This window comes from Pterocles gutturalis, unplaced genomic scaffold (genome assembly GCF_000699245.1).
Source record: "Pterocles gutturalis isolate BGI_N339 unplaced genomic scaffold, ASM69924v1 scaffold5822, whole genome shotgun sequence".
Taxonomy (NCBI): domain Eukaryota; kingdom Metazoa; phylum Chordata; class Aves; order Pterocliformes; family Pteroclidae; genus Pterocles; species Pterocles gutturalis.
This window is the reverse complement of record NW_010112605.1, coordinates 2,815-24,229: the sequence shown is the minus strand read 5'-3', so window position 1 is coordinate 24,229 and position 21,415 is coordinate 2,815. Positions and strand designations below refer to the sequence as shown.

Sequence of the window (21,415 nt, the reverse complement as noted above, 5' to 3'; positions counted from 1 at the left end):
TGTGCACACAAGCTGCATATTTTACTTTAGAAATGGCAAATTTGGGTCATAAGTTCAACAGTTAAAATGATTTTACCACATCCTGCTTGCATAGGAACCTTATTTTTTTTTAAAAGCTGATAAGTTGGTCAAAACAAAAAGCAAAGCAAGCTATTTAAAGCTGCAAAGAGGTTTGGATTCTCACACAATCAGTTTGCCGCTTTGTCTCACGGTGCATATGTTTCACTTAAAGTGAAAGCCTTGCAGCCTGCTCCTGTGCTAACTGGACTAACCAGCTTCCTATAATCACCAGGCTGTGATGATAATCTAAAAAAATTTCCCCCCTTATGTTAAGAAAGAGTCATGGGTTTTTTTCTTTGTTAACTGGGTTGGAGTTTTCTGAGGATGGATTACTTCTTCATTAATTGGGGGGAAAAAATTATACTGTACCATTTGGTTCAATGAATAGGTGATAACTGTTTCTCACTGTAAAACATTCACATTAAAAAACTTTGTGCCAATATTCACGTAGTAACTGCAAGACTTTTGCTTGTGCAGTGGTAATTAAGGGAAAGGAGCCAATCAATCTGGTAAGCAATGTGGATGCTCAATAGCAAGGAGTGGGGGAGACATTGATTGTTATTGTGTTAGATGAAAAAAAGGAGAGACCTTGCTCATAATGTAACAAGAGACCTAAGTGTGTTGTGAGTCATGAGCAAGGTGCAAAGCATTTAACAAATGTTATTTTGCTTAAATGCAAGATACTACAAAATAATGTTAGTTCTGGATTTCACATATTCAGACTCACACAGTCACTTTTACAGACTCAGATTTTGTGCAGTGTGATCAGTTGTTGCTCTTCATGTTATTAATACGTATCAGCTACAGCACTTTACCTTTCAGACATTTCAGTTGCACAGAGCAGGCCTCGGTGCTGGTACTGTGAAGTGGCAAAGATACATAAATATCATCTGGGCTGAAAAGAGAAGACTTCTGTTTTGATGCTAAAGTAATGCATCATTTCAATACATACCATTTGAGAAAACTGTGTTGAGTGGAATGATGGACAATGTGTGACAGGCAACAAAGCATAATGAAAACTGGAACCTTCTGAGGATCTGTATGTTGTATGTCATGGTGTGATTGTTATTAAATGGTAAGATAACCTGCTCATCAGTCAACAATGCTGATCTTGTCTTTGTTCTCTTGTAGGAATGTTTACCCTTGCAGAAGTTGCATCGCTCAATGATATCCAGCCAACTTACCGTATCTTGAAACCATGGTGGGATGTGTTTATGGATTATCTAGCTGTTGTTATGTTAATGGTTGCCATTTTTGCTGGAACCATGCAGCTGACCAAAGACCAGGTTGTCTGCTTGCCAGTGTTGCAGTCTACTGTAAATTCAAAAGCACAACCCGGCACATCAGGGAAGGCTGACTTTACAACTGTTGAAACAACCACTGGTCAAGTAGAAGAAGCATCAATGAGAACGGTTTCCTTCGGAAGCAACCCTACTGTAACACCTGATGTACCTCTGAGCAGAGCTACCTCTTCTCAGTATCAATCCACTGAATCAGGCCAGGAGCTGAAGAAGGAGCAGAAAGATTCTTCAGGCCGTAAAACAAATCTGGATTTTCAGCAATATGTGTTTGTTAATCAGATGTGCTATCATTTGGCTCTTCCTTGGTATTCAAAGTATTTTCCCTATCTTGTTCTCATCCATACTATCATTTTAATAGTCAGTAGCAATTTTTGGTTCAAGTATCCCAAGACTTGCTCAAAAATTGAGCATTTTGTGTCTATATTAGGGAAGTGCTTTGAGTCCCCTTGGACTACAAAAGCATTGTCTGAAACAGCATGTGAGGACTCCGAGGAGAACAAACAGAGGTTAACTGGTGCCCAGTCCCTGCCCAAGTATGTTTCCACTAGCAGTGATGAAGGAAGCCCAAGTGCCAGCACTCCCATGATAACAAAGTCTGGCTTCAAATTTTCAGCTGACAAGCCCATGATTGAGGTTCCCAGCGTCACTATTTTAGATAAAAAAGATGGTGAACAAGCCAAAGCACTGTTTGAGAAAGTCCGTAAGTTCCGGGCTCACGTGGAGGACAGTGATCTGATTTACAAGCTCTACGTTGGCCAGACTGTCATCAAGACTGTCAAGTTCATATTTATTCTCTGCTATACCGCAAACTTTGTCAACACCATTAGTTTTGAACACATCTGCAACCCGAAAGTGGAACACCTGATTGGCTACACACAGTTTGAATGTACACACAACATGGCTTACATGTTGAAGAAGCTGCTTATCAGCTATATTTCCCTGATTTGTGTCTATGGTTTTATCTGCCTCTACACGCTTTTCTGGCTGTTCCGAATACCTTTAAAAGAATATTCCTTTGAAAAGGTCAGAGAAGAGAGTAGCTTCAGTGATATCCCTGATGTCAAAAATGATTTTGCATTTCTTTTGCATATGGTAGATCAGTACGACCAGCTGTATTCTAAGCGATTCGGTGTCTTTTTGTCAGAGGTAAGTGAGAACAAACTACGGGAAATTAGTTTAAACCATGAATGGACTTTTGAAAAGCTGCGGCAGCATGTTTCCCGCAATGCCCAGGACAAGCAAGAGTTGCATCTTTTCATGCTGTCAGGGGTTCCCGATGCAGTGTTTGATCTGACAGATCTGGATGTGTTGAAACTGGAGCTGATTCCTGAAGCGAAAATCCCAGCGAAAATTTCCCAGATGACAAATCTTCAGGAACTTCATCTGTGCCACTGCCCTGCGAAGGTCGAGCAGACTGCCTTCAGCTTCCTCCGGGACCACTTGAGATGCCTTCATGTGAAGTTCACAGATGTTGCAGAAATTCCTGCGTGGGTGTATTTGCTCAAAAACCTCCGTGAATTGTACTTGATAGGCAACTTGAACTCTGAAAACAATAAAATGATAGGGCTTGAATCTCTGAGAGAGTTGAGACACCTTAAAATTCTCAATGTGAAGAGCAATTTGACAAAAATTCCCCCCAATATCACAGATGTGGCACCACATCTGACAAAACTGGTCATTCATAATGATGGCACTAAGCTTGTGGTACTCAATAGCCTTAAGAAAATGACTAATGTTGCGGAGTTGGAACTGCAAAACTGTGAACTGGAGAGAATTCCCCATGCTATCTTCAGCCTCTCTAACTTACAGGAACTGGATTTAAAGTCAAATAGCATACGCACAATTGAAGAAATCATCAGTTTCCAGCACTTAAAAAGATTGACTTGTTTAAAGCTGTGGCACAATAAAATAGTCAACATTCCTTCCTCTATTACCCACATAAAGAATTTAGAGTCTCTTTATCTCTCCAATAACAAACTCGAATCCTTACCAGCTGCAGTGTTCAGTTTACAGAAACTTAGGTGTTTAGATGTAAGCTACAACTCTATCGCATTGATTCCAGTGGAAATAGGTTTGCTTCAAAATCTGCAGCACTTTCACATCACAGGAAACAAAGTCGACGTTTTGCCAAAACAGTTGTTTAAATGTGTTAAATTGAGGACTTTGAGTCTGGGACAAAACTGTATTACCTCAATCCCAGATAAAATTAGTCAACTGGTGCAGCTGACTCACCTGGAACTGAAGGGAAACTGCTTGGACCGTCTGCCAGCCACGCTGGGGCAGTGTCAGCTTCTCAGGAAAAGTGGGCTCGTGGTGGAAGATCACCTCTTTGACGCTTTGCCCTCGGAAGTTAAAGAGGTGTTGAATCAAGACACAAGCATTCCCTTTGCTAACGGGATTTAGGCTGAGGTGAAATGCTCCGGTAGCTGACTTCCAAATGGCAGATGCTAAAAAGTATGGCAATTGTGAGACCATGCATTTTAGAAAGCAGAATTCCACGGAAGGCAGGACTACTAGCAGGATTAGAAGAGGTGTAATGGAGTGTTCAATGTTTGCAGTGTTTTAAAGATTATTTCCAAAATTTTTGAGAGGATAAAGAACCTTAATAATCTCAATTCTTTTTTCCTTAAATTGTTTGTAACTTGGATGCTGCCGCTTTTGAATGTTTACAAATTTGCTTGCCTGCTTAAAGTAAATGATTAAATTGATGACCTTTTCTTACTATGCAAGTTATTCTTTAAGGTCTGGATTTACTTTAGTGCATTATGGGGAGAAAAACAAGGTTAAATGTTGTATATGGTATGGTTCTAAGAGCACTTGAAATGGATGTTGATGTGTATTGTTAGTGCTTAGCCATCCTCAGCAAATGAAACCAGTTTGACTGTGCTTTGAACTGCACCAGAACCACCATTTTCCTGTATTAAGGTATGTGGTTTGCATCAGGCCAAGCGTGTTTGCCTTCATTCTTCATCCTCAAGGCCTCATATTGTTGGGTGAGATTTCTTCTGTAGTGCTACTCCTTTACACCGGCAAAGGCTGGTCACATTCACACAGCCAGTCTCCCCCCTGCAGCTTTTGTAATGCTCCTCTGTCCCACGCAGCAGTGGGTGGTAAAAGGGAAGAGTGCTGCCACTTGGCTTTCAAGTTGAGCATAATTTTGATATTTGAACTGTTTTGCAAGGTGACTTCGAAAGCCATTAAACACCAAGTGACTTTACTGCTCATGTTTTGCTCCTCTACTGAGTTTTCATCTGAGAAGCTCAAGGAATTCTGTGAGTTGGTGATTGTTTTGTTTCACAGCCCTTGCTTAGGAAGTGGGGTATCTCCTCCATTTTCTAGACAAAAGACAGAGACGTAAGAGTTACAATTTACCCAAACATGATTTAGCTTTATAACCTACTGTGGTCTGTCTTCCCCACTTGGACTATAACCATAGGACCGCTCTTCTCCCCACCCCAGCCCAAGTAATTTGATGCTTTTGAGCACTTAACGCAGATAGAAGAACCTGTGTGCCAGATAAGTCATCAAATAAAGAAAAAAGCAGACAGCAGTGAGTGTGGGATTTCTTTTTGGTTGGTTTTTTGGTCTTGTTTTTTTTTAACTGAGTTTGCATTGCCAGAACCATTAAAGAAATATAATCCATTAAATCTGCAAAATCATCAGTTGTAAATCTTGGCCATTTACATTCCATGTGTGCAGAAAAGAAGTACTATGCTGGGAGATGATTACATGATTACTCATGGTTTAAACACAATTCCCTATTGTAGTGCGGTCAGGACTGAACTAGTCTGTAGTTCAAGGGACTGTTCTTCTCACACAGAAATCCTCATGCACAGCGATTTCTACTGTAACTTCACCAGAGTTGCCCTGACTTACACCACTATTAACGAGGGGATAGTTTAGGCCTAGGGGCATTGAGCAGTCGGGAACATTTCAAATACTGCTCTTAGACTCTTGCACACTTTTTTGTTAATCATTTACTGTTAGTCATGCTGGGAAGACTGTTCTCAGCTGTAGGTAGCAGTCTCTGAATACATACCTGCACCGTATGTTTATGTATATCAGAAGACCAGTTTATGAATAGTGGTTTTCCCACTTCTTTTGGGGATACAGTCTGTTTTCCACTTGCCAGCAGGTAGTAAGCTTGGGATGTTGACAGTTCTGCAACACCAAGTTGCAGGTTTGGCAGAATACTTGCAGTTACTGATCTGTCCTCCCCTGGGAAATTTAGTGCTAACCCTCTGAATTTTTTTTTAATTTAGGAGTTAAGGCTGCAGTGGATATATATATATATTTTTTTTTTTTAAGAAACTCTTTCCTGTGTTTATTTTTTGCACATAGATCACTTTAAAATTGCTGGACTATTGACTCCTTAGAAAAACTGTGGAATATACTATTGGTGTATGCTTTGTATTTGCTGTTGAGTGTCATTTCAGCTTCCAAGAAATTGTGTGTAGGAGGGAGGAAGAGTTGGAGGATGACAAAGTAATTAGAATACTTTTAGAAAAATAGTTTTAGTTTTCATCTTTTTTTTTTCTTATTTTAATAGCAGAGTCGCACAGTATGCAGCTGTGGATTGATCCAGCTTTTAAAAGCTTTTTTTGGTGTTTCCGATTCTCCTACTGTCCCTACTGATGTTCAAAAAATAAACTGGTGTCCACTTAATGAGTATGGTATACATAATTTAGACCACTGTTTTGACTAGATATTAGCCAATTGTACTTTAGACGACTTCCTCCAAAATAAGTACATGTTAAAGTTAATTTCAGGCTTGTGATGCTTGCTCAGCATAAACTCCATTCTTGTTTTTAGGAGAGTTTTCTCGGAGTGGGGAGGAACTGCGCATCATCCCCATGTCGCCTCCCCCCAGTCCTTCCTCCTCTTTGTGACTGTTTATAGTGTTCCTACTTCCTGCGTGTCAACTGACACAGTCTTGCTTTAAAGTCTTGGAAGTTCATCTCTTTTCCATGTAAGGCATGTAAAATATATTTTGCATTTCTATTTGATTTAATAAATAAGATGTTTATATCTTCCTCTAATCTATTTTTTTATGGGGGAAAAGTGTGTTTGCGTAGCAAAATCTCTGATTTCAAGTATATCTCATGCTGAACTTGTTCTGTGGTGCCTATAAATCTCAGAAGGAGGGGGTATGAGAAGCTGCTCCTAGGAAAACCTGCAGGTATGGTTTCTAATTAGAATAGAGTGTTTCAGGATAGGTGGATTTTTAATATATATACTCTAAACGACCTAACACTGTTTTTATTCGGCTAGTGAAGTTTTGCAGAATATATGTATGGTCCCAGAAGTAAACTGATTGCATTCCCTTAAATGAGGGTGCGTAGGAAATAGCTCATTCTGCTCTTGCTGCTGTAATGCATTTCTGTGAAGATCCTTTAGTTTTCCAGTTAATTGACCTTTTAGAAGATTCTTCCTGTGATACAAATTGAGCTATGGCTGTCCTGGGAAGGCATCAGGCCTCTCGGTGTAAGGGAGGATGCTCGTGCTAGTGAAAGGCTTTCTGCTGCTAAATAAATGGCTTTGCAGTCCTGAGCTGTCCTCTCTGGTAGCAGAGGAAGCCCAGATGCTCCAAGTCATGTTTGGTCAGGAGGGATCCATTCTTTAAATGCTCCTCCCCTCCTCACTTTGTGGACTCTATTTTTAATTAAAGAATCTTGCAGAAATAGCTGCTCTTTATATCGTGCTTCCATGGAAATTAGTGGTGTACAGTTATGTGAAGGCAATGGGCCAGTCTGCAATTCCTTTATTGAAGTCAAGTAAGTGAGGTGCTCTTACTGCTGTGGTGTTGACTGTCATTCTGATTTCTTGCAGGAGCAGATTTTGGCTTTCAGAGTTCTTAGTTCTCAAGACAGGGAACTGTGCAGGAACCTGACAGTCCCAAATGTAACTCTTCTGCAGGTTGTTGTGAACATGAAAAATGAGGCTTCTGTCAGATCTGTGGGATGTGAACCCATGAGGTTGGTAAGATGAGAACAAAAGCCTCAAATTTGCTGAGGTTGAGCCAGAGGGCACAGTGGGCTGAGGGTGGCTTATCTGGGCTGCTGTTGCCCAGTGCGGTGGGATTATTGCTTGTGCAACAACTGGCCTTGAAGATAACATGGAGCATGGTGCTGCTCTTCAGTTCAAAGCGAGGAGGCAGGCTAAACCTGAAAGAGTGCCATACCCGTGACTTGGGACCTACTTCAGGTTTTTGGCACAGCCTTCCCCTCACCTGTGGAAAAAGACATAAAAAAAAGATTTAAATTTCCTGTCTATAAACTAGGGGTTCTTTAATGAAGCTAAAATGCATGAATGATTGTGGAAAAAACACAAATCCTGTAGAAATAAAGTAATTTAGGACGCACGCATTCAGGAGGCACAAGCAGTCTCGTAATTTGCTGCATGATCAAATAGGGCAGAGCCCTATCAATGCAGTTTTTAATGTGTGTGATCCCAGAACAATTCAATTTAGACAGCAAACTATCATAGGCAGGACTAGAAGATATCTCAAGTTGTCTTTTAAGTCTGCTACCCTGCCTTCTGCAGAAATAAGGTTCCCTAACTTGTGCCTGCTTTGTTGGCAAGATGTAGGAAAGGTTTAGGCAGTGATGGTGATTCCAGCCTCTCCTAGGCAAGCTTTCTTTCATCATTTTCCCCACTGAAGAAACACAGCTAGAACCATTGACAGCAGCTGCTGATGCTCCGTTGGGCTAAACCAAATTATTAGAAATGTATTCATGTATTTGCTTGCAGATGTACAGACAGAGACGGACTTCTGCATGGACGTGTTGCGTCTCAGGCAGCTTGGAAGGACTGAAGTTTGGGATTCCGTAGTTCTGAGGGATGGCTAGCATCAGTTTGGTTACAGATGTAGTGCAAAAAGTTGCATTCTCTAATGATGGGAAGACCATCCACAACCATGGTGCGATGCATTGATGGGTGGTTTGTCTCATCTTATCCTGGTGGCTGATATCCTTGCCCTTGCAAAGCCGAGCGAAGCCTGGGTGGTGTGTTCAGAATGACATTTTGTGGAGGCATTTAAATAAAATGTCTCTTGAGCAAGTTCACTGTAGGAACATCCAAGGTGATCCTGAAGATTACCAGAATTGAGAAAAATTCTGTAGTATGTTTAACCTCGGCATTAACCCCTTGCCTCCCACTGTGAACTGAAAAAATTGCTGCATGAGTTACTGATTAGCCTACAGGGTTCCCTGAATGATTGGCAATTTTAGCATTACAGAAGAGTTTCCAGTTCAGGCTGTCCACTTGTGCTTGTACAGTGTGTTCAGCACTTAAACTGAAGGCATCAAACATTGATGTTGCAAAACCCTGTGGGCTTATAATGTGACCAATTTCCTGGGACAGCGGATCATTTTCCATGCTGCTAAAGGGAGGGAAAGCTCTGTTACTGAGTACAGTTGTTTCTGTAGCAAAGATGAGGCTTTAGAATTAAGTTTGGAAACAGATTTTCCAAGCTGATTACAAACATGCACCCATTCCACGATAAAAGTCATGACAGACATTGTTTCTGGCAGAGAGATGCTGAAAATACATGGTGTCTGTGACTCAGCCAGGCATGGGTGCAGAAGTGGCAGCTCTTAAACACTGCACATCAACACAATACAACCCAAGCGAGGATCTTTAAAACCACACGCACTGGAGTTTGTCCAGGCTGCATCTCTCTCCCTTCCCTGAAGAGAACAGCCCCTAAGCCCTTTTGCAATTACTACAGCCAGGACCTTTGTTCTGTCTTGCCTCCAACAGCACGTTGCCCCTTGATGCTGGAGGTAACATAGGGTTATTGGTTTAATAATGACTGTTTGGGAAGAATGCCATCTTCTAAATTAACACCACAGTTGCTTGCAGGAAGTCTTCGAGCGCAGAGCAGGTCTGTTCCCATTAAATGAACATGTTGTGCCCATAAACAACAAAATCTTGAGCTGGGATTGGGTTGCATAGACCATTAGGAATAAATGGCATGAACACGTTGCTGTTCTGCTAACCAGTTTGGGGTAGTTTTGCTGCTTCAGGTGGTTTGTAAAAGTGGATTTTAAGACCTTTTCCCTAACACCGTCCTGCAGCATCTCTGGCGCCAGCATTGCTGGCCTGTGGCAGGCTGGCTTGTCCAGAGGGTGCTGCTGGAGCTGCCGTGGCAGAGCTGGGATGGGAGAAGGCTGGGCCGCCCGGCAGCATCTCTGTCGCCAGCATTGCTGGCCTGTGGCAGGCTGGCTTGTCCAGAGGGTGCTGCTGGAGCTGCCGTGGCAGAGCTGGGATGGGAGAAGGCTGGGGTGTTGGGGCTGATGCTAGCACCCTGCGGGGGTTCCCCTCTGCTGGGGTGGCCAGATTTATCTTGCTCCTCCTGAGCCGTCATGTATGGGAGATGCTGCACGAGATTGTGTCCTTAGCTACAAAATAAAGGGAACACTGCTGAATGTGACCTATTTCCAAGCAACGTGTCTCAAAGATGGGGATCATGATAACAGGAGGAAATGCAGAATAAGAAAAAAAAAGGGGGGGGGATAAATAGTATTGAGAGGAGGTAGAGCCCCCCATCCCCAGTTTGAAATTTCAGAAATTTTAGAAAGATGGTGTAAAATCTGAGTGCACCTTACAGCTGCTCCTGCCTAGAGCCAAACTCAAACCCTTAGGGCACCCTAGACTCTGCCTTTTTTTTTTTCCCTTTATTCCTGCCCCACCCCATCTTTCAGACAGGGCCTCAGGGTGCTTGTGTGGCTACTGCTCATGCGCTTTCCTTCCCCTCCTGCTCCCATGCAGGCATCTGCGATAAGCTGGTCCCTGCAGAGCCATTACCAGTTATCCCAGCACAGCCATACCCAGGCTGCCCCTGCCCTGGCTGTGTGCTTGGCCATGCTCTGCAGGGAACCCCTGGGTGCTGCCGAGGGCTAGAGCCTAATCTTGGAGCTGCAGCTATCCCTCATGAAGGGATTCTCCTTCCTCCAGCTGGCAGCGGTACCCGAGCAGCAGAGCCCTGCCAGCACAGGGAGGCTGAAGCTCCCTCCTGGCTCCCAGCCTCCTGTTCCAGGGCTGCTGCTTGGAAGTTTAATAATGACATAATGGCATAGAATATGCCTCATGCCTGGAGCTGTTGCCCCATCCCTGGAGGTGTTCAAGGCCAGGCTGGATGAGGCTTTGAGCAACCTGGTCTAGTGGGAGGTGTCCCTGCCCATGGCAGGGGGGTTGGAACTCGATGATCTTTAAGGTCCCTTCCAACCCAAACCATTCTATGATTCTGTAAGTGCTGCAGAACAGGTGATGCTGGGTTGGTGGGTGTCCTATGGGGTGCTGTCCATCTCCAGCTCCCACACAGCCTGGGGGAACTGTGCTCTTCCTGCAGCCGTCCGAGGCAACGGTTTTCCATAACACTTTTCAGTTGCAATTTCCATAGGCCTTCCCACAGCTCCTGCTGTTGTGTGTCCTAACAGCCTCCCCTATCCCTGTTGGAAATGGGGTTGTGTGTTTCCCACCCTGTTCCTAAAGGATGCAGAGAGCACCTTGTGATTATCACAGCCTCCTCTGCCACAAGTGCTTCTCCATCACCACTTCAGTTTCTTCTCTGCCTGAGGTTAAACCCCTTCCTTCAGCCTCTCTTTGTGTGTTTTTTTTGATGTGTTTTTTTAACACTCACCAGTCCTGTTGCTCTCCTCAAGCCTCTCAGTTTATTGAGTTTAGCAAAATTAGTCGTGCTTACAGTGGGGTGTGGAACCTGGGCAGAAGCCTCCCTGGGGATGTGCAGCATAGAGCTGCTGACCCCGGGGGCTGTGCAGCCAGAATGGAACCTAGGAAAACGTAAGCGTGATCTAACCCAGGAGAATGACATCTGGTTCCAGGCCATCTGTACTGAAATGTAGTTAAGTAAATTGGCTTTAAAACTGAGTGTGTTCAGGGGGTGTGAGGTGGTGCTGTCCCTGCGAGCCTGCGCTAGTGTGGATGAATAATTCACATACTTAGTACTTGGGAAAGTTCCTCAAACCTTCAAAGCTCTTTTTGCTTGTGTGATGGCTGAGTCCATGTGTCCGCAAATTTCAGCCTTCACATGGAACACAGGTGTTTTCCCCAGGTGCTGGTGGTCTGAAACCACAGTGACCCAGGGCCGTGGCTGCTAGACAGAGCAGAGTGAGCTCCAGGTGTCCACGCAGCCGTCACGCTCGGAGCCTTAGTGCATCCTCTCGCAAGGACTGCTCGTTTTAGGACCAGTAAAACTGACAGGCTGGAGTTTTGAACTAGAACTGTACAGAAGAGGCCTTAATTAAAACATTTTTCTGAAGTAATTAAAAGACTGCAAAGTGATCATGTAGACAGCACCATGGTTTGAAACCGGCCTTTCTCCTCCCTGCCAGGCAGCCAAGGTAAGCTTGGCCGCTTCTTCCCCAGCACAGCAGGTTTGCTCCCAGCTGGGTTTCTCTGCAGGAGTTACCCCACAGTGAAAGGTCAGTGCATCTTCAGAGGAAGGCATGCCAGGGTGCCATCCCATGTAGGCAAGGTCCTTGTTTATCTTTGTACTTGTTGTTGATCAGCCTTAGCAACATGTTTAACTCTGAATATATTTGTTTAATTAAATGCTTTTAACATTCATTATGGAGCTGCTAATTGCTGACCCCCCAGAGGAGCTCAGCAGCAGATGGGTTGGGTGTGAAACACTGGTGAACAGCCTGGGTAGAACTACTCCATGGGTCCCAAAATGAACATTTTAGCCTTACAATCTGCTGCTCTCACCTCAGCAGACTGAGAAAGGGCTACCTGGGAGGAGAGCTCAGAGATCCAGCATTACTGCAGTTTTGTTAGGCTACAATCAATGCTCCCGAAAGCCTGAAGGGCTGCTGCTATCTTTAGCAAAATGTTGGCAGTGTGATTAGCTTTGTGTAAGACTTAAGTTCAAAGAAGCTTAAAGGATGAACAGACAGATGCAGACTGGACTTAGGCGCTGCATACTATAAAACTATGGCAGTCGTATGTGATGTGGAAAAAAGTGTGTAGACACTGGTTCTCCACTTGTTATCCTGCTGGCTACAGCACTTCCAGCAGCTCACAGGCCCTGGTACAAGCTAGTGCTCCTTGGTGTATGAGAGCGGAGTGGAACAGGGTGGCCAGGAGGGACTCCCCATGCTGGCATGTGTGGCAGGGCCAGGCACGTTTACAGGGACTTGGGATAAAAACAGACTGACTGTTTTCAGGGCTGTTCTCCATCTCCACTGCTCAGCATCCAAAGTTCTGTCATATAAAGAGTAGGGTTAAATGAGCTCCAGTGAAACCATCCTCCAAAAAACCTGGGGTGCTTCTCAGAGCTTGATCACTAGCTGAGGTAGAGGTGAACTTTCTGCCCTGGCCCCTCTTAATTGACTTTATTCACAAAATGTTTATTCTCCGTTTCTTTGGCTTCACATCCAAAACGATTTGAAGCTTGTTTTTTCCAGATGCCTCTTTTGAAAACTGCACACTCTAGCCATTGTGCTTGGCAGCTCCGATTTCAACCTGCTAAAAGTTTGACAACAATCTCTGCAGTCTTTATGTTCTTTTCCCTGTGGCTTGCTTTTTGTTTGTTTTTTGAGGGTTTTTCTTTCTGGTAGAAATTTCTTTGTCACAGTCATCAGGCTGACAGTGGCCTACAACATCACTGTTGGATTAAAGGACAGATGGCATTTGGAGTGGTCTTTTAAATATTTCTGAATCCCATTTATTTTCATGTAAGAAACTACAGGCTGTCCTGGAGCTGCTGAAATTAATCACTCGGGTAAACGCTTTTTATTCTTTTTTGCTGCCTATTTGAAACAGTAAAAAGTCTGGCTAAATCCTTCCTCCCTAATAAAATCTGATGCAAAACTTCCACTGGATTGGAGGAATCATTCTACCAGAGCACCCTATCAGTCTGTGGGGACAGTCTTCTTCTGAGAGGATTTTACTGTACATTTATGCTAACTTTATCAGAAAAAAAAAAATACCCTCTAAAATTCAGGGCTGAGACCTCAGCTGTTCTGGAGATGGTGCCACCCTTCATTAACTGATTTTCTGGTTTATTGAAACCCCAGACTTTTCAGGAACATTTCTGTGCCAGACCTTCTGAATGGGCTGGTTGTGCAGGTGAGTGCCCAGCGCTGTGAGGGTTGCACAATCCAGCCCTTCACCTTCCGTAAGAATACCCTTTTACAAGGATTCAGGAGAAGTACTGTGATATTTTTACTCCAGTGCAGTTCTCTTTAGCAATGAGGAACTGTGTGTGGGGGATGTTTACTGGGCAAACACCACAGCTTCAAACCCTTGCAAATGAAATTGCCTTTATTGATTTTCGCAGTCTGAGGCATGCCAAGAGCAAATACAGATACAGTATAGACTGTGGATCTTCAAATGCCATTTGGGGATAAATGCTAAAAAGGACATGAGTAACAGGCAAAGAAATGTGCTCGTGGCTGAAAAACTTCCAAGCTCTATGTTTTCCCTGTCTTTGCTGATCTGGTTCAGCCAGAGAAATAGCAGCGAGCGCCTGGCCGGTCAGCCCTGCCCTGGTGCCCGGATCCAGAACTCAGCAGGGAGCGGGCGTAAGGCTGGGCAGGCAGCTTGCGCCTTGCATCCCCTCTGTGTGTTTTGCTGGAGCACCAAGAGGAGAGACAGCCAGTACTATTCGTTCTGGTGGCACTGAGAGGCAGACACTAGCCTGCTGGGAAAAGATCCAAGACCATCAATTCATTTCCGTTTCCCATGCAGCAGTTAGATAGCGAGAGTATCGATTTAATCCGAGAGCTAGAATTGGCAAAGCCATATCCATGGCTGCTGATATATAGCTTTGCTTTTCTTGTGACTTGGAGCATCTGGGAAGTGGCTTTAAATGGACAGCTTGTGTGTCTTCTCTGAGGAGGGAAATGGAGAAGGTCTGTGGAGAGACAGCTGCTCTGGCACAGCCCTCGCTAGGCTGGATGGATCCTGGGCAGGTGGGACACTGCCTTGGTTGCTGTGGTCAGTTTACAAGTTTCTTGAATTTGTTGAAGGGATCAGGCTTGACAGGGCTATAGGACTTCAGAAACAACTTTAATTTTCTTTTTCCCTATCCTTATTCAGATCCTCAGGTGAACTTAATCTGAGAAGATGTAAAGCTCTGATTCAAAACCCCACATCCTACAGCTGACGTCCTAGGCGAGCCTGTCCCACATTTAACAGCATTGTGGTTTCTGTGTTTTAAATAAGTACATAGGGGTGTCCGACCTTTTCACCAGAGGTATGTGTATATGCCAAGAGAGGGTGTGATCACAGTACAGGGTGATGTTCCAGTGCTGCCTTTAACTTGGCTGGTTTGACTAGCAGTGTCACGGATGTCAGCAAGGGGTGCCAAGACTCTGCTTCAAGTGTCTACAAAAATACCTTCCCTAATGTTGCTGGCAGACCCCTGACTGCGCACACGGGAACCTCACCTTCACTTGCTAGTAGGTCGCTCTGATTCCCCACACTTCTGGTGCCAGAAATCTTGCAATTTTTTTTTTTCATAACTTGCACAGAAATTGGTATGGTATTTGTTTTTTCTGTGATTGCTGCTTTCACTCTCCTTTCCCTGGTATATTTCTTGGAGAGTTTATACATATTAATGACATTATGCAAAGGGAAGTGTTGCCCAGAGGAAGGGAGGAAGTGGAAAAAAATGGTGTAAGTTTCCAGAAATAACGTGGAAACCATTTTTTCTTCAGTAGTACTGAAAGCTCGTTCTCGATGAGTAAATTAAAATTGCTTGCAGTCATGCGCTGGGAAGACAGTACACGTGTATGAGGGTCTGCTGGGAGTGCCCCCCTGCGCGGGACCCCGCCTGTACCAGCACTGCCACCAGACAGCTTTGCTGGTATGGCCGGGGGTTTTCCAGGGGACAGGCACTGGGATGGCCCATTGCAAATGCCAGCTGATGAATCATGCTTTTTCTGAGGCGGTTGTGGAGCAATCTTTGGCTCCGTGTCTGAATTCCACTGAACGAGCACAACGCAGGTAAAATTCCTTACACGTAACAGGAGGAGAAAGCTAGAGCCGGTCTAGCCCGCATCAGTTCTTGGGGCAGCTGTCTCACACGTGGTCTCTGAAACACACGGAGCTCGAGGTGGCCTTTGTATGTGGGTGTGAGCTGGGCAACCAGAGTGCTTGGGGCCAGCTTCAGGCTTTGTGCATGGTATATCCGTGTCCAAACCCCGTGCTCTGCGTGCAGCAATGCGGCAGGAGGCAGTGCAGACTGATTGCTTCATGGAGTGCTAACCCAGGTGCTCTGATGATGGCCCTGGGTAGCTGGGCCTAACGTTATGCTAGATCTATATGTTCGCATTTGACTTTTGCCTCTCATGGAAAAATACATCAGCACACATCCCTCACACTGGTAGCTCTTTGCAGACTCGCCTGTGGTTGCTGGAGCTGTAACTGGGAAAGGAGAGAGAGAAAGGAAGAGAGGTGTATCTCAGCCACAGGGAAGATTCGGGTCAGAGCCCGTAACAAAGCCAGTTCACCAGTGCCCATGGCGGGAGATGACTGGACTGGGTGGTAAATGTTGGCAGGAAGAGGGAATGCCTGCATCTCACTTTGTTTGAATCCTTATTTGACCTTTCTGTCCTGGAATGCTTAACATATTCCACTTAGAAAAAATTTAAAGCTTCACAGCTCCCTCCCATAGCTCCCTATGACTTCTGGGCTTTGTGTGGTGGAGTCTCAGTGGTGAAGGGGTTGAATCATTAACCTGGTGGGAGCTGAGGTTGCATGTCCCTTGGTAGCAAAAACTGGTGAGGAAAAACTGCCGTTGAAGCCCCCGTCTCACCCTGATGCTCACTTCTGCCCTGTTCAGGAGAGCTGATTCAGCTATTTGTGTGGCTGCACATAAACTGGATGAAAGGATTAGAGTTTAAAAAACCCTCAAAAAGGGGGTGTGTGTGCACCTGTGGAGAAAACCTGTGTTGTGCATTTGTATTAAGATCTATAATCATGGTTATATGAGGTTATCTGCACTTAGAATGCTTCTGGATTGGGACCACAGACAATGAATCTGGCTGGAACCACATGCCCAGGAGGTATATGACCCTGGAGCATGGAGCTGAGTGAAATCCATGTTTCACTGGGATTTTTGAGAGGCAGCCACCACTGATTTCAAAGTGCTCTCAAGTACTGTAGAGGAAATGTTGACAGACACTGTGATCCTCACACTGATGAATGTGCTCAGCCTGCGGAAAGCATCTCTATGTTTGTGCCAGGACTTGGGACCCAGAGTAACAAGTGCAATGGAAGAGGAGGAAGAGGAGGAAGAAGCAAAAGCTGATACCGAGCAGATACTTTCTACCGTTTTCAGGACAAGTTGCTTTGGGCTCAGCAGAAGCAGCTGTCCCCTGGCGAGGCAGAGCTGTGCTTCAGACCAGAGCAGAGTTACCAAGGCTGAAGCCATTTTTCAGACCTTGGAGTGAAGCTTCCTAGGGCAGAGCTGGGGAGATGTGAGACCTCTGTCAGTGCGAAGCTGCTCACGTCCCTGACACCCTGGGAGATGCTGCCCTGGCTGCTGACATGGGTGAGACACATTTTAGATTTATTCACCTTTTTCAGTGAATAAATATACCCCCTGTCTCCAGACCAAGGCTCTGAAGCGGGTTTAGGAGTACAATTACCGAGCTAACAGAGTGTGTAATCATAAGAGTTTCGCAGAAACCAGAATGTTTGGATTGGAGGCTCCTCTGTGCAGATTAACTCAAAGCACAACAAGTGGAAAGCACAGAGAAGCATTATTTTCAGCATTAAATTTTCAGATTGTACTAAACATACACTGCATGCACAAACCTGATCCAGGAACATGTGCAGCATATGCAGCTTTATGAGCCTTGAATGGTAAAGTGTTTGGTGAAATTCCTGTCATCCTTGAAGTGCATGGGAAGTAGCATGCACACAGTTTGACAGAGGCTGTAGCTATTTTTTTGTTCTTTTATAAATTTTAAAGGATTCTGCGTATGTTCCTTGTTTTCACGAGACTATGCAGTGATTCCTCTGTAAAATGTTAGTAACCTGGAAATAAACTGTGACATGAAAGTTTGACTGTGTGCCACAGTGTACACACTATATCATAAATCCAGCAAAATCAGATGGCAATTTCCCTTCCTGCACTATGGGAAAATACCTTCTGCAGACCAGCTCCTTCAGTAATACTCACCAATATAGCACAATTTAAGGAAAAAAATGTTGAGCACTCTCATGACAGATATATTGGGCCATGTGGAAATTGTTCCTGGAATGAACTACTTTGGAAACACAGGAAAAAATATCTGCAATGTTATGTCGAACCATATGTTGACATTCTGGTGATTCTATCACAAATCTTGTAGCAGTTAGTGTTTGCTGGACACCTCTGCAGTCTGACTCAGCAGAGCATGGAAACCTGAGCTTGAAATAACAATAACAACAATAAATTAAAAATGAGAAAAGATGTTGCTCAGTCACACCGAAAAGTTCAAGAATAAAGCCCAAGAGCAAAGGCTCAGAAAGCAGCCTGCAAGCACAAATAAATGTACTCTCAACCTTCCCCCCTCCCCCCCCTCTTTTTTTACTTATTTTTAAGCTCTGTGTGAGTTCACACTAGTTTTGAGGATGGCAGCACAGGAGCATGGGCAGCCTCGTACCTCTGTGAACAGTACCTGTAGGAAGCCCACATTCTAAACTCTTCTAAGTTTACTGCAGCATAGAAGAAAAGGAAATGTGCCCTCTTCTACCCATTTCCCTACAAAAGCAGTGGCAGATATGCTACCATGTCCCATTAACTGTACAGAGAGAGAGGGCCAGATGTCAGAGTGGGCACAGCAACCTGCTGTGCATTTTCTTCTGGTCCTACAGCAGGGATGAGTTTTCTGTTTCTGAAGAGCCTGCTTCTTGGGTGATTGCCTCGGGTAGGTCCTTTCCCATCTGGGGACCTCCTCTTCAGACTTCTCTTTTTCTTTCTGTAGCAAGCCCATGGATTTGTCTATACAAACCATAGTCACAAGGAAGACTAGAGTCCAAGATTTTTGGCCTTAAAAGTTCTCAGCCACTTGAGCTGTATGAAAAAAATCACCCATTTATTTATTTTTTTCCCTAGAAGATGACATGCTTCCTCACATCTCTCTTGTTCAGCATTCTTGTCTTAATTCACAGTAACAGTATCCTAGTTAATGCTGACTTTTATTTTAAAGGGGCATGTATATAAACATGCCTTCATACTCTGAGATAAGTTGTCTGACTGCTGCTGTGTGCTGCAAGTGTTATTTATCTTCATGTTTTTTATCTTGGAAGCTCACAGTTTCTTGTACATGCTGCTTCTATCTAAAAAGTCTTTCAAATGTATATGCACTGGCCAAACTTTCTAGGAAAACAGTGTGAATAAACCCTTGCTGTGAATGGCACATTGCTATTTCAGCTACTCTATATGTGTGAGAGAGGGCATGTGCATAAAATTTACTTAAATGCAAAGTTTCTTGTGAGGAAACTGGGTTTGTGCTCTTTTTGATACCTAAGCAATGATAGAGAGGGTTGGAAAAGTTGGCAATGAGTATGTATGTTTGTGTTGGTTGTATGTCTTGTTTGGCTTTTTTTTGGCAGGACAGGGAAGGTTAGGCAGGAGGTATAGCACAGACGTCTCTAACATGGGAGCAAATGGGCACGTAATAGGCAACTGACAGAAGCGCTTCAGGACTGGCAGTGAAAGGGCAAGGAGCAATGAGAAGTTCTGTCTTTGCTTAGGGCGCCTACGAAGCTCTGAATCGCCCGGTATGGAGGCTATAGGGCAAAGACCCCAGCCAGAGTCCTACACACCTCCAGTGGCACTTTCCTGCAAGATTAGGTAATAATTAGAGCTGGCCTCCAGGGAGCGTAAAGTAAAAGTAAGTTGTAAATCTAAAAAGCAATAAGCATAATTGCTTATAAGTATTTGCATGCAAGAAAAGTAAGGCACTTCACTGATAATTTGCCAATTACTAATAAGTTGCTCTGCAAAGATCCCTTTTCCTCTAGGGATGTGTGATAATTAAGCTGATATCCTCTCTCTATTCCTAACCAACCAGCTGCTGGAAATCATGCCAAAACCAAAACAAAGCCTGAAATGGGTTCTGCTACCCTCACTTCTGTGTTCTACTGTGACCCAAAAGTTACAGCAATTGTTCTCTCTGGTGAGTGCCCACTGCTGTCTGCACGATGTGAGCTGATGGGGCTCCAGCACAGCCGTAGCAGTACGTGAGCTCCAGCAAGTCTGTGCTATGGCATGTTTGAAAGCTAGTCTTTCCTGTAAAGGAACTATATGAAGAAGTTTGTTAAGTTTGTTTTGACTTTTCATCTATATTCTAAGTAGGTTTTTTTTCATAGAATCATAGGATGGTTAGGGTTGGAAGGGACCTTAAAGATCATCTAGTTCCAACCCCCCTGCCATGGGCAGGGACATCTCCCACTAGCTCAGGTTGCTCAAAGCCTCATCCAGCCTGGCCTTCAACACCTCCAGGGATGGGGCATCCACAGCTTCCCTGGGCAACCTGTGCCCGTGCCTCACCACCCTCACAGGAAAAAGTTTCTTCCTAGTATCTAATCTCAGTCTACTCTCTTTCAGCTTAAAAATGTTACCACCATTTCTGTAGGAAAGGATAACATGATCAGGATGTTTCTGCATTAGGATATTTCCACTCCCTTCTGCTGAATTTTAGGGCATTTTTATGCTTGTGTTGTATGATACATATATTCAGAGGCCATAATATTTCAGCTTTGGAAATACCATATTATGGCTCTGATTTATGCTGTGATGACAGCCATAAGAGCCCAGTGAAATTAGTGTGGCTCTGGATGGTTACCATGGTTGTTCTGCGAGGCTCAGATGGAAGGATCTGCTTCTGTGTTAATATCTACAAGAAACAAAGGGAATTAGAATTCATGTTCTAGAAAGAATCAATGCAATTTTAATGTTCCTGCCCCACTCCCCATCGTCCTAAAATGCAAAGGAAGCCACCTTCTGGAAATGTCAAGTGTCAGTGGAGATGTATGCTAAAAATTAAAAAAAAAATAGCATTCAGAGCAGTGGAATATATGTTTTAACAGCACTGGAGAGATGCACCGTTGGAGAGATGCGCTCTTGTAGATTTAAACATTATGTCAATCACACCTGCTCTAAACAAAGTTAAGAGACAGGTAGCTTTCATCAAAGGCCAGAAGAAACCCGTCCCTTATTGTCGGTGAGATTTAGATCAAGTCCACTGCAATGAAATACAGAGGATTTCTTAGCATTAGGCCTCCACAATTGCTAGTGCCTGGTTGCTAACCACTGCTAGCAGCAATTGACAGTCATTTTACAAAATTTCTTCAGGTTTTAGACAATGCTTTAAATGAAAGGGTAGAAGAAAACACAGCACTTGGAAAGAAGAGGAGAGGGCGTGGGTAGTAACAGTAGCAACCTACAGAAGAGCTGTGTTTCACAATAACTGTTCTGCTGTGTGTGCTTGGAGAAATCACTGATTGTTCTCTTATCTCTCTGTACTGCTCTGAAGAATTTACAAAAAAAACCCAAGAAAACAAGCCCAAGGAAGCAGCAGAACATGAATTCAAGAACAGAACGGGATTGCACAGGGAGATTCTACACTGAACTGAAACACTCATGTTTTGGATAATCAAGAACGAATATACAATACTGGTCTGTTCCCATTCTCTTCTTATGTCTCCATTTTGTTTTGCTTTGCTCAGCTTAGATTTTTTTTCCTTTTTGGAGTCATGCAGGGAGGAAAGAAGGAGCCTTTGTTTTAAAAAGCATGAAACCAACAGAGGCCCATTGATCATAATTAAGTCTAAAATAATACAGCTTTTGCTGACCTGTTTGTATTGAATCCAAAAAAATAATATGTTATACCTGCTGTAGCCTTGCTCCGCCCCCAGATCCAGTTTCTTCTCCCTGAGCTTCTGGTTCTGGGATAATAACTTTAAAAAGCCCAAAAATATCTGTGTGTTTGCAGGGCTGCATGTGAAAGCACCTCCTCTTCTGTCTAGTGCCTGAAGTGCTTGTTGGTATGAGAACAAATTTTTCATAATCGGATGTTCTCTTTGTCACG

The 21,415-nt window shown here is 44.0% G+C and overlaps 1 protein-coding gene across 7 annotated transcripts in view; it reads left to right on the top strand.

The window, feature by feature from the left end:
• Nucleotides 1-4,076, top strand: part of LRRC8D (leucine rich repeat containing 8 family, member D) — a 41,818-nt gene extending 37,742 nt beyond the window's left edge. Inside the window, exons 1-2 of one of the 7 annotated variants that reach the window (XM_010074120.1) lie at nt 1,194-1,363; nt 1,523-4,076. In XM_010074120.1, coding sequence (XP_010072422.1) covers nt 1,194-1,363; nt 1,523-3,764 — 2,412 coding nt within the window. In that variant the 3' untranslated portion in view covers nt 3,765-4,076. Of the gene's footprint in view, nt 1-1,191 lie in introns of those variants that run through there. The other 6 variants (XM_010074119.1, XM_010074118.1, XM_010074115.1 and 3 more) reach the window with 6 other exon arrangements.
• Nucleotides 4,077-21,415: the final 17,339 nt, after the last annotated feature.